The 13,914-nt window shown below is 45.2% G+C and overlaps 1 protein-coding gene across 1 annotated transcript in view; it reads right to left on the reverse strand.

The window, feature by feature from the left end:
- pcsk6 (proprotein convertase subtilisin/kexin type 6) overlaps positions 1-13,914 on the reverse strand; it is a gene marked incomplete at its 5' end in the record, with an annotated part of 45,492 nt that overhangs the window by 15,465 nt on the left and 16,113 nt on the right. Inside the window, 5 exons of the mRNA XM_083690851.1 lie at positions 5,790-5,907; positions 7,496-7,599; positions 9,125-9,225; positions 11,407-11,619; positions 12,561-12,733. Coding sequence (XP_083546977.1) covers positions 5,790-5,907; positions 7,496-7,599; positions 9,125-9,225; positions 11,407-11,619; positions 12,561-12,733 — 709 coding nt within the window. The remainder of the gene's footprint in view (positions 1-5,789; positions 5,908-7,495; positions 7,600-9,124; positions 9,226-11,406; positions 11,620-12,560; positions 12,734-13,914) is intronic.

The raw sequence follows: 13,914 nt of genomic DNA on the forward strand, positions 1-13,914 counted from the left end.
CACACACACACACACACACACACACACACACACACAACCAAGCATGCATGCTCTGCTCATCTTTCTTGCTCCTCAATGCTCTGATAGGATATTTTCCACTCCTCTATTGGACGGGGATGGATCAGCATAGCCAATCGATTCACTCCGGCTCCAGGCTAATGAAAATCTAACTGTGGGCTGACAGGCCTCTCTCGCACGTGCGTGTGTGTGTGTGTGTGTGTGTGTGTATGTGTGTGTGTGTGTGTGTGTGTGTGTGTGTGTGTGTGTGTGTGTGTGTGTGTGTGTGTACATGTGCATGTGTGTGTGTGTGTGTGTGTGTGTGTGTGTGTGTGTGTGTGTGTGTGTGTGTGTGTGCGCTGAAGGACAGACTGTCGCTAGAAAAAAACAATCACTAATCAGTGATGAAAGCTGAGCTCACGTTGCCTACTGCAGGACCAGAGTGTCATGCATATCCTTGTTAGATCGGCAGCCTGTATAATCGAATCCTTACTTATCATTCCAGACTTGACTCACACATTCAGGAGGCTTCAGCTCTTGCCTAAATTGGTTAACATTAGATAATGACATTTTGATTGGCGAGTCATGCATAAACACTTACTGGCATGAATGATCGTACAGGACATAATTATGGATTCAACTTGATTTGGTTAGAGCATTGACATATGCAACCACAGAATGCACAATTCAGACTGAAGTTTTTTGAGAGAAGTGTTTCGAAAAGTTTTTAGAGCTTTTTTTTGTTTCTAGGGGTGAGCTGAGGCTAGATCGTAGTGTGTGCAGTTCCAGATCTGATCACTAACCCCCGACCCCAAAGACACTTCTGCAGTTTGGAAAGCATTGTATGGATATGCGATACATTGTAATAGCAGGGGAGGCTGATGGAGGTAGAAATCGGAGGACGGGGTCATTGTAATGCAATGCATGGAATGTAATGAGGAATGGTGTCAAACACACCTCCACCAGCCTCCACTGGGTAATAGCTCCACCTTTCTGTCTGGGATAGGTGGAAACCTTTACCATCTTTCTAACACCTAACCAATCCTTCAAGATCTACACAAGATCTAGATGACTTGAAATCAGTGTTATGTGAATTAGGCTAGAACAAAAGCCTGCACACTGTGGGTCTCTGCAGCACCAGAATCGAAAAGCAACACTGGCCTAGGGTTTACACTAGGGGTTAGGGGTCGATTTAGAACGGGGTAGCGGTTTGTTGCCTAATGTTCCTGCTCCGGGCACAGCCATGACATAAGACCAGTGGAGGCCGGTGGAGGCAGACATCGGAGGATGGGCTCATCGTAATGCATGGAATGGAATGAGGAATGTGTGGATGAAATGTCAATAGAATGTCAACGGAACGAGGAATGCATCAAACACACGTGTGTTTCATGACATTCCTCATCCCATTCCCTGGATTACAATGAGCTCATCCTCTGATTTCTATCTCCACCAGCCTCCCCTGCATATGAAGCCTCTATAGAACAGATAGAAGAATTAACACCCTGTAGATAATGGATGAAAGAGGAATCAATTTGTTCTCTCCTTCCAGTTTTTTGCCCTTTTTTTATTGTTCATGACCAAATGTGTGAAATATACCAGTCAGAATCAAAGCCTGCTTCCTCTCCCTCTGTAGGTAGGATGAGATCAGATAGCCCTCAACCAACACAATTCTTTGTTTGACTTTCATCAGCCGGATTCAGATATGGATTTGCCAGTACAGTAGGTCCTACATACCAAGTAGTATCGGAATAGTTGAATCATTCTCCTCTGTTGATCATTAATCCATGTTGACATTGAGTTTAAAAGAGTCACGTGTTCCAGACCATTCTGTTAGAGTGAGCACAGCAGTTTAGGGGACACACATCTTGGCTACTGACTGGAATATGAGCTGAGATTTCCTGCACGTCTCTTTCGAGCAACTTATCATAAACATGCAGACACAGAGAGCTATTCATGAGTTTAATCTCATAACCGTCCAAACCAATTGAATCACCTCTTAGCCTCGAGTCTGCAGTGGGTGCGTCCATACATACATACCTACATTATACATTACACATACTCTAGCACATAGTCTGACTGAATAAGCACCATGATGAAGGTTCTTATAAACATTAGCATTTTGATTGTTCCACTACATTCTGATTACATATTTCTGCCAGAACAATGAAGGCTTTTTAAACTGGAACTTTCTTTATTTGTGCCTTGAGCAGTTTGGCTCCAGGCACAAATACTCCATATTTATCTGTGCTACAATGAGGTGTATTTTTCTCTCAACAGGGTGTCCTGGAGGCAAAGTCAGGTATCATTGAGGAGTGTATTAATTGATGATATTGTGTAAATTGTGTGTAATTGTTTGTAATGTAGGCTAATGTAATGTTTTCTAATTTAATGTAATGCATTGTTTGTAGTTGGCTAATTTAATGTAATGGATTTTAATGTAAGTAGGGCTCCCATGAAAAAGAGACCTTGGTCTCAGTGGGACATCCCGCATAAATAAAGGTTTAATAAAAAATAAAAACAAATAAAAAATCTTCTTTCATCTTGCACACATCCATGTTATTCTGTGAGTAGGAGCTGAGTCAATGAGTTATTGTTGTGAAAGCCTGTGAAAGCCTGAGGCTCGTCACCGACCAAAGACTATCAGGAAGAGGAGAAGGACCGGAGCTCATCTTTCTGGAAACGACAGCCTCGGCTGCTGCTAGAAGACGACACTGCTGTTACTGGCAGAGACAGTGGAGACACACACACACACACACACACACACACACACACACACACACGTAAACAAGCACACACGCACACACAGACACACGCTTGCATGCGCCCGCCCACACACACATACACACACACACAGCAGCATTGGCACAGTTCATAACAGCAAACATGAAACTGTATTACAGTCACAAATCATTAGCTAACTGATGAACTGGGCCAAACGGCAGGCAACATTGCAAGTCTTTATTGCACCAGTGACAGCTTCCCAAAAGGCTGATGGACTCCCTTGTAAAACAATAGGGTTGGAGCCTGCCAACCATCGCCACTGCCTCTCAGATGCCCCCAGTACCCATCAAACTAGCTTTCTGCACTGTTAACATCCCCTCAAAGTTTCTCTGTGGCTGGGGAGACATAGGCTCTGTCGCATGGAGAACACACACACACACACACACACACACACACACACGCGCCCATGCACACACACACACACACACACACACACACACACACACACACACACACACACACACACTCAAGCACATGTGTGCACACACACACACACACACACACACACACACACCGGTCTCAGGAGCCTCATCTGTAAACATATGAGAAAACCCTTCTCCTTCATGATGGAACATTTGCATCACCACTGCAGGGAAGAAGAGGACAGAGCATAGCGTAAAGCTCAGCTCCCCCGCGCAACCATAAAATGTGTACCCCAGTTTGTGGCAAGCGCAACAGCACTTTAGTGATGATAACATGATTCAGCTCGGTCCATTATAGGGCTTGGCAGAGCACTCAGAAGGGGTCATTTCTCAGATCATGGAATGGAAACAGAGTATTTGATTTTGTCCTCTTTCTGGCAACATAAAAACCAACGATCTTTGAAATAGGCCCAAACATAAAATGCAAAGTGGCTTCGTATCAGTCAATGACTAATGTCTGAGTGGGTTTTTGGCCCAACGTTTGCCAGATTCAGTTCTCTGGGTGGTTCTGAAATGACATCTTCACAGCCCTACGTAAACAAATAACAGCCATTTTGTTTCCCTCAAGTGCATGTCGGTCATCACTCCAGATGGATGCACTTTAATCTCTAACACCAAGAAACACCAGAACAGGAAAAAATCAAAACACAACAAAGCACATACTGTACTCTTCTTTCTCTGAGAAACACTATTGTGAAACACTTAGAATAAACCGACTCATTTGACATTTGAAACTTGTTAGGGCATCCCCATAAATACAGTCTGGGTGACGACAGACAACTCTGATCGTCAAGACGTTTCCATGTCTGGAGATTTGAAACAACAACAACACACAAGCCAGACCTCACAAGACTCTAGCCCGCTGGGTCCACTCCCACTGCCTCATTTTCAGCATAAGAAGTAGAAGAAGAAGAAGAAGAAGAAGAAGAAGAAGAAGAAGAAGAAGAAGAAGAAGAAGAAGAATTAATGAATATCTGGATTTTATCAAAGCTCTCCACTAAGGGTACATAAGTTCATCATGTGTTAGCTACTTTGTTTTTTATTTTGCCATATCCAGCGCCTCTATATGCTTATAAAAGCCCCCGACGCCACGCCACGTTATGCTCCTCTCCCTCTCCTTTGAATCCCAGCGCCGCTCTCCCTATAAAAGGTATGAGCTCATAATACTTAGACATGCTCCAATTACTTACAATGGCCTCTTGATGAAAATAAATGACTCTAATTACAGGGCATTATCAACCGATTCAGTTTTCAAATATTAGATTTGGGATTTATGACGAATACATCACAACTCTTGGCTGTTGAGGCCAGGAGTGTTAAAACGTCTGAAGTGAAGTGAGGGCTGGATGGAAGGCAGACGAGGCTGGTGGAGGTAGGAATCAGAGGACGGGCTCTTTGTAATGCATGGAATGGAATGAGGAATGGTATCAAACACCATTTCTCATTCCATTCCATGCATTACAATGAGCCCGTCCTCAGATTTCTACCTCCACCAGCCGCTGCTGATGGGATGATGAGAGGGACTGAATTTATGACCCCTGAGATTAATTGTAATACACCACACTTCATCAATGCTCACTCTGGCCCCATGTGTCTCAGATAAGAGGATGAAGGATGGAGAACATGAACACTGTCAGACTAAGTGGAAAAATCGGAGCACTTAGTGCTGACGTACTGTATTCTGGTACAAAAGCCTTAGGTGCCTTCATGCCCAGTGATTAGATTGATAGGATAAAGAGTGTTTGAGTAAGTATGAGAATTCACCCTAAGTCCTAAAGGAGTGTTGGGAACTAAACCCGGTCACACCAAACTATGCTATCCATTAATTAGTGATTGAGCCAATGGTTTCTCTATGGGAGTCATCCGTTGACGGACAACGGTGATGACAAGGGTCTGTCCGTGTCCATTTCATACAAAACTTTGAAGGAGTTGAACTTTCACAGCCCGTTCATCCGTTTAGCAAATCAGAATCAAGGTTGCTGGAGTTGCTAGGTTGCATTGTTCAGTTACTAGGTTGTTTCAAAAGTCACGTCCGAATTCCATGGACCAAATCGGATAGTGATTTCATACGGATACATTTGTATACGTTTTCTGGTAGTTTGGTGTGGCTGGGGCCTGAGACTCCAGGACCAGGGTTGGCCAGTCCTGGTGTGTAGTCCTGTCAGAGCCGGCTCTACCTATTATGGGGCTCTAAGCGAAAATGTTTCGGGGCCCGCCTGACTCGCCACTTACTGTAATAGACAGTCTAAAGGTGGAACTCGAGATCCGCATGTGTACTGTAACTGTAGCTGTATTTCTCACTGACATCAATGCAAGATTTAGAGTTACGCACACAAATCTTGAGTACCACCTTAAATTAATAGATGATCACATTTATGGTATGAATTAAAGATTTTGTTGAAAAATTGGATTGTTTTTCCTGATTGTGATTTTATAATATATTTTTGTATTTGTTGTAAATTGTGTATAAAGGGCTCATTCGTAAAATAGACCTTGGTCTCAATGGGACTCCCTGTGAAAATAAAAAATATATAAAAACATTCCCAGCCCCATTCAGCAGATTGGCGATGACGATGGTGCTCCCCTCACCTGGTGCGTCGGTCAGACATCCTGGTGCAGGTGTGCTGGGGAGGAACACTCCTCCACTTCTTAGCCTCCACCACCATGGCCTCTGCATCCACCAGGCCAAAGCCATACAGGTGGCTGACTGAGAGAGGAGAGAGACACAAACAACTGAACATTACCACTGTGTATCCTCACAGATGGGGCATCCCAGCTTAAAGGTAGACTCTGGGATTTGACGTCACGTCCCGTGAAAACAGAGCAACTTCTATCAAAGATATTGTAGTGAACAAGATTGAATGAGAGCGTCCACTCATTTCACTGCCCTCTGCTCTTTTCCTACCTTCTCTGAAATGTCTTTGGTTTGGATTTGGATTTTTTACTTTGTATATTCGCTCTGTCACAATACGCTCTATTCTCTAGTCTGTTGCATTTCCGTTTCTTTGTGGCACCGTCGCCCCGCTTGTTTTTCTATGAAGTCATATCCCAGAGTCTACCTTTAAATCAATCACCATGATTTATGATGGTTTCCTTCCAACATGGGGCGGCGAAAACTAATTTGGACATCATCCGAATATTTTCTGTTGTAACATCTAAGATGGGATATCACTGCTTTTAAATCAGTCACCATGATTAATGATGCTGTGGTCCCACTTTTTCAAAAGTAGACGACGAAATCCATTCCAAGCATTACAATAAGCCCGTCCTCCAATGTCTACCTCCACCAGCCTCCCCTGATGTACACAGCAGAGGACGGATTTAAGTGATTCTCTTTGTCTATTCTCTCCTTACATAGAATGAAAGGTGGAAGCCTGTGGCTATGTATAAATACCACTCCGCCTTCATTAAAGTGACACAAAAAGATGGGCCTACGGGGCGTCGTACGATAATTTATTGGAAATCAAAAACCAACAACGGCTTTATGTAGCTAGCAGATCCCTGGAGGGGGGAACATTAGACTGTGGATATGAGACCTTTGGAGGATGATTCAATATTGCACACCAAGCTCCCATTTAGCGGTGCATGTGAAAAATAAAAACACATCAATTAAGATATTTGTGTGATTTGTGTCAGCAAAGTGGGTTGAAATTGCAGCTCCTATTGACTGGTGTCGCTAACATTTCAGTTGACAGTCCAGTGGACTCCTCATATGTAGACCTATGTGACTCTGTTGAGGTTCAGAGTAGCTCACCAGTCTCAATGCAGTTACTTTCTTTTCCCTGAACTCTTTAGTGTCACCGCCAAGAAATAGGCCACATAATCTTTATCAGCTGGACTGACTTACCCCCATTGACATTGAACTACTTGTTGCTCACCAACACACTTTATGTACATATTTGTGTTATTATTCATTGTCTTCCCTGGCCATCTATTTTGATGTGACTGCTCGATTTTAATCTTATCATGTGTTATCATGTGTAAATACTCATGTAGTTCAGTTTCTCATTTCTCATGTCATTTGAGTATACTAATAAACTGGAATATGAACTTAAACTTGAGCCACAATCCGAAGACTTTGCATCAGGGGAGGCTGATAGAATGGGCTCATTGTAATGCATGGAATGGGGAATGGTATCACACACGTGTATGTGTGTGTGTGTGTGTGTGTGTGTGTGTGTATGTGTGTGTGTGTGTGTGTGTGTGTGTGTGTGTGTGTGTGTGTGTGTGTGTGTGCGTGTGCGTGTGCGTGTGCGTGTGTGTGTGTGTGTGTATGTGTAGTAGAAGTACAGTACCTCTGTGTCCGGCTGCATTGTTCTTCCAGTCATTGGCCTTCAGATGGACAGGTCTAGAGGTCTTTACCAGCAAGTGCTGCACGTCTCTCCATGTGATCAACGGACTGCAGAACAGAGATAATACTGTACTACTGATCTCACAACAAAGACCGTCCCTCAGTATTACTGATGTTAACAAGATCAATTAGTCAATCAGTCAACATCAATCAGTCAACAGCACCACAAAGACCAGCTCTAAATACTACTGATGTCACCAGAACACCACAAAGGCTTGCTCTCAAATGACACCCTAGTCACCATCTACTCATATGGCATTAAGGCTGTGGTTGGGAGTATAACGCAGGGAATTTGGTATCATTCGAGTTCACATCGGTCCATTACAATTCACTTATGACTCCTGTACGTACTAAAACCCTACACATATATATTACTCACATATTCCTAAATAAGAGGCACTTTTTTATGTAATGACACCAATTGACTGTACATGTTACATTTCATTTGAATAATTCAGTTTGGATTGATTTACTCAAACTATGATTTCAGACGTTTTGAAATCAACCAGCCTCCTTTTGTGATTCTTTACAGTGTCTAACCGCGGATTGACCTGACCAACTAGAGCCATTTCCTTCATCAGTCTATTCATAGGGAAGTTAATACCATATTCTGTAAGGGCCTCTGGAGAGAGCTATGAACTAAATGACCCAGTCATAATGGCAATAGTCTTTGTTATGCTCAGTGTTACTGGTCCACAGGAGCAAAGCTGGGGCAGGTCAAACACAAAGGCTCCAAATCCAGGACGTTCCCCAGTTCAAACACTGCAGTTGTGAAACGCTCCCTTCAGCTTCGCGCTTAATCAAATACATAAAAGAGCACATGTTCAATTCTATTACCCCAGAGAGAGGGCTTAGAAGTTTGGAAAATAACTAAAAGGTTGATTTATTAAAGACTTGTCTAAAGATAGAAAAGAACAGACTTTTTTTTCTTCTTTTTTTTAGGACTGAGGCATGAGAATTGAGAACTGGGGATTTTAGTTTGACGCTTTTGAAATGAAAAAGAAGAATTGCTTTGATAGCAAGTCTTCCTCACTTATGGTTTCCTAACATCAGTGCGTACATGTGAGCCTAAATCATTAATGTTCTCTCAACAGGTATCAACAAAGGAAAACTTCACTGGGAAACTGAACTAATAGTCAGTCGGTAGAACGCCACAACAACACCACATGAACCTTCAAACACAAACCTTTCCTGTAAGATCAACCCAGGCAATACTAATTAACCAACTAGGGAAAAAAAAACACATGTTGTTTTGACTTCAGAATCTGTGCAGCACCATGATGACGCTCCTGGACAGGCCAACCTGAAGATAGATGCCGAGGGACAGATGAGGAGAGAGAGATAGACATGAGGAGAGATGGAGAGAGAGAAAGAGAGAGAGAGGGGAGAGAGAGAGAGAGAGAGAGAGAGAGAGAGAGAGAGAGAGAGAGAAGGAGAGAGAAAAGGAGGGAGAGATAGAAGAAGAGATAGAAGGAGAGAGAGTGAGAAGGAGAGAGAGATAGAGAGAGCAAGAAGGAGAGAGAGAGAGAGAGAGGGAGAGAGAGAAACTAAACAGAGAGAGGGAGGTACTGACTTGGCCTCCAGGGCGAGGGCGATGACCCCAGCCACCATGGGAGCGGACACAGAGGTGCCGGTGTGACCGTCTGTGCAGCGCTGACGCAGATCAGTGGTTACCTAGAGGACAAAGAAGGTACGGCTATATTTATATGTTTTTAGGGCATTTCTGCTTTATTGGGGGAGAGACAGTAGAGATTAACAGGAAGGATGGGTGAGAGAGAGGAGGGATGCCATGCAAGATAGGTCTGGAACCTTGCGGTTACATGGTATGCTACGCCACTAAGCGCCCCATTCATTCATATTTTAATCTGATGTTCCATTCTTGTTTTTTTACAAGTGTTCTAGTTACTGTACCTGGAATTCACCTATGATGTTTAAACGTTAAATTACATGATAATTACCATATACTGTAACTACTCGTGGTATCCTTGGGAACATTGATTCTAACATGGGCCATGGGCTACATCCCAATGTCCCTAAATAAACGTATTGCTTCCTTCCCTTTCTTCCCTTCCTTCCCTTCCTTTCCTTCCTTCCTTTCCTCTCTTCCTCCCTTCGTGCCGACAGCTCTGATTCTAGCACGTTCTCTCTTAAACTATTCATACTGGCTAGGAAGGGGATGAGGAGACGGAGCTATTTCAGACTCCTGGGGCGAGGACAGCCTCTGACTGTTTATGCTGGAGCACATCACCATGGCTTATGGTTAAAGAGCATGACAGATGGGCGAGGAGGGGCAGAGAGCCTCTCTCCTTGTGGTAAAACCCTCCTCCACCACCCTACCTCCCCAGCCCATCAACCTGCCATCTGCACTGGAGAGAAGGTCCTGCCCCACTCTGTAAATATTATTCTTTGGCCAGTGTAAAACCAACCAGGACACCCACAGAGCTGGCCTGGACCACAGGCAGGAGCAAAGAGAGGCACGGTCCAGAGTCTGAGTGATCACACTGGGCCCTGAAAGGTTGTCTGGCTGTCTAGGTGTCTGGGTCTCTGTCTGACTGTCTGGCTGTCTGTCTGGTCTCTCCCCTTCTTTCATCTGTCCCCTACTCTACTTTCCTCTCCTCTCCCCTTCCCTCCCTTCCCCTCCCCTCCCCTCCCCTCCCCTCCCCTCCCCTCCCCTCCCTTCCCCTCTCCTCTCCCCTCTCCTCACCTCTCCTCTCCTCTCCTCTCCTCTCTCTCCTCTCCTGTCCTCTCCTCTATTCACAACATGAGACAGCTTGGTCGCTAAGCAAACACAGCCTGCCGGCAAGGCACGTGATCTCTGGCTTCTTTCCTTACACCCTCACACACACACACACACACACACACACACACACACACACACACACACACACACGCATGCACACACACACACAAACACAAGAATGCCAAGTCTGGGTCGTAGACCAAACACTCTTCACCTTGTCTCTTTCACCCATGTCTGTCTGAGAGGGACAGAAATAAGTCGAGCCAAAGATCTGCTTCAGCACTGAAACGGACCCTCTCGTAAGCATCTTCAGCCAGATGAAATATTAACTATGGCCCGAAAACCTATCCTCGTTAAATCAATGGATATTTCTCAAAAAGGAAGAGGCAAACAGAGCACTTGAGTCGTTGTGTCCCAGCTGCTGATGTTGTCATAATTCCAGGAAAGCAGAGACATCTCTTCTGTACAGCCGAAACAACCTGACCAGACATGATGGATGTGACATGTCAGTGAGTTGGCAATGCCAGACCCTTTCCCCAGCCCCAGAGGACCTTAGATACATGCGTTATGGGGGATGGTGGAATGAATTTGAATGTGTGTGTGTGTGTGTGTGTGTGTGTGTGTGTGTGTGTGTGTGTGTGTGTGTGTGTTTGTGTGTGTGTGGTGTGTGTTTGTGCTTGCGGTTTCGAATGCCAGAATGAAAGATAGTGTGTGATGCTGACAGAGAGAGAGAGAGAGAGAGAGAGTTTGTTTGCGTGTGTGCATGCGGTCGTGCATGTATGTGTGCGTGTGTGTGTGCGCGTGTGGGTGCGTGTGTGCATCTATGTGTTTGGCATTCAACTGTATCATAGCACTCTGAACGTAACTGCTCTCTGCAGTGACAGAATGAGCGATTGATGCGATAATACGGTGTGCCAGCGCATGACTGCATATTTTGGATTATGCTTTGGATTATGCAGGGCACAGTATAGTAGGGTTTACACACACACACACACACACACACACACACAGGTATAAACGCAGGTACGTGCACACACACACACACACACACACACACACACACACACATACACACACACGCACACGCACACATACACACACACACACACACGTACTATCTTCCTGTCGTAGAACTCCCCACTGCTGTAGGTGGTGGCCAGCGTAGAGGAGCAGACCTCCAGATACCAGGGCTTGTTGCCGTTCTCCGTGGTGCTGGAGATGGAGATGGTGTAGATGCTATTTGTGTAGCCGTCACATGAGCAGTGGTCGCCCTGGCGACCACCGTTACCCGACGCCCAAACAAAAATGGAGCCCAGACCTTTCCTGCCCTGAGTGGGGTTAAACACAAACACACACACACACACACACACACACACACACACACACACACACACACACACACACACACACACACACACAAACACACACACACACACACACACACATAGGGTTAATTAAAGTGTTGTGGATGGTCAAAAGGAATGTGATCTGTTAATTCAGGGTGGAATCCTAACCTGAAATCCACATGCGTAACTCGAAATCTTGCATTGATGCCAATGAGAAATGCACACAATAACTGGAGTTACAGCATGCGTGCGGATCTCGAGTTAGGATTCCACCTTCAGCATGTCTGTACATTAGGTAGTAGGTTGGGCGGGGCCCCGAAATCTTTTCACTTAGAGCCCCATAGTAGGTAGAGCCGGCTCTGACAGTGCTATGCGTCACAGCCCTGGAGACAGGCTTTAGTTCCATACACGTGGGGAACTAAACGTGAGGGGAATTCTTATACTTACTCAAACAAACTCTTTACTCTATCAATCTAATCACTGGGCATGAAGGCACCTAAGGCTTTTGTACCAGACTACAGTACGTAGGAGCTAAGTGCTCTGAAGTTTGCACTAAGTCTCACGGTCCAAATTAGACGTGTTCATGTTCTCCATCCTTCATCCTCTTATCTGAGACACATGGGGCCAGAGAGAGCCTTGATGAAGTGTGGTGTATTACAATTAATCTCGGGGGTCATAAATTCAGTCTCTCACATCATCCCATCAGTGGACGCCGGCGGAGGTAGAAATCGGACTGCTGTAAATGTAATGCATCGAAGAGAATTAGAATGGTTTGTTTGATACCATTTCTCATTCCATTCCTTGCATTACAAGTGTGTTTCATACCATTCCTCATTCTATTCCATGCATTAAAATGAGCCTGTCCTCTGATTTCTACCTCCTTCAGCCTCCCCAGGGTTTGAGATGCAGCAGCCATATCTCGCCTTTTTGATGCCCATTTCGAAGGCCTGTTTGGCCAGGGGTCCTGGTCCGTCCACCGTCTTCCCATCATCATCCGGCCCCCAGCTGGCGCTGTAGATGTCGATGTAGTCAGGTCTGATACCCAGAGACTTGGCCTCCACTACGTCTGTCACATCACCATCCAGCATCCGAATGCCTACGCAGAGAGACAACAGCTGGTCGTCATCAGAGGGAATTAGAGCCAGGGGAGGCCGGTGGAGGCAGAAATCGGGAGGACAGGCTCATTGTGTCACACGTGTTTGACACCGTTCCTCATTCCATTCCATGCATTACAACGAGCCCATCCTCCGATTTCTACCTCCACCAGCCTCCCCTGGGGCTTACAGTAGCTAGAGTACACAAGGGACCTGCTGTGGCCTCTGGTTATCATGCTGACCTTTTCATCAGAGTCGTACATGGGAAAGCAGATGTGGGCACTTTCTGGGCAATCAGGGTGACATCAAGTGATCAATGATGCACCAAGGGGAAATTAAAAACAGATTGTGTGACTGTGTCGATGACTGCAGCTCTGATTGGCTCCTCAGAACACCAATGGCCATATCTGTAGCCCCGCCCAAGCCCTCTGATTGGTCCTTAGATCACTTAGTAGGGTTCCTTCCAGGATTCATTTTAATGGGGAACTCATTGAGCATTGTGGCCTCAGATCACTCACACACTTGTGGCTACGGCATAATTGCAATCAGAGTCGCCTTGTTGCCGGGCTACCGCTGAGCTCTTCGTGAGCAGAGTGTAAACAAGATTAAACGTGAAACAATGCTCTGCGGCCATATTTATTCTCTTTAATGAGCCAAACAGACACACTTTCACTCTTGTTGTTTTGTTTCTGTGTTTAGGGTTTTCCTCCCCTACCTTCTCTTTAAACACTTGGCACACATATTTGTCTTCAAATAACACAGCAGGCGGGAGAAGGGGATCCTGGGGGGCGGATCTCTGAGATGGTTGTACTACTGCTGCTACTGGCCTACAGAGATGGAGAGACACCCCCCCCCTCCCTCCTCCATCCACCACTCCAACCACCCCACTCCTCATTTGAGAATTAACGAGCATGTTCCCAGGAAATGGAAAAGAAAAAACGGGGAAGTTATGGAGGAAGTTTCCGAGCATCAAACTAATTAAAAATCAGGGCACACAAAGGCTGCTTGTGTGTGTTTTTGCAAAACAATTTCCGTCAATTACAGACTGGCAAATCTGTTCCAATGAATTTGATTAGTTACTTAGTTAGGCCTGCAGGTGCTTAGCCTTTTCTATCTATCTACACAGCAACAGCTGTTGGAGTTTTATTTCCTCTCCTGAAGCAGAAAGAGAAGCGAAATGTGC

The sequence above is a fragment of the Argentina silus genome (genome assembly GCF_951799395.1).
Source record: "Argentina silus genome assembly, chromosome: 19".
In the NCBI taxonomy this organism is placed as follows: domain Eukaryota; kingdom Metazoa; phylum Chordata; class Actinopteri; order Argentiniformes; family Argentinidae; genus Argentina; species Argentina silus.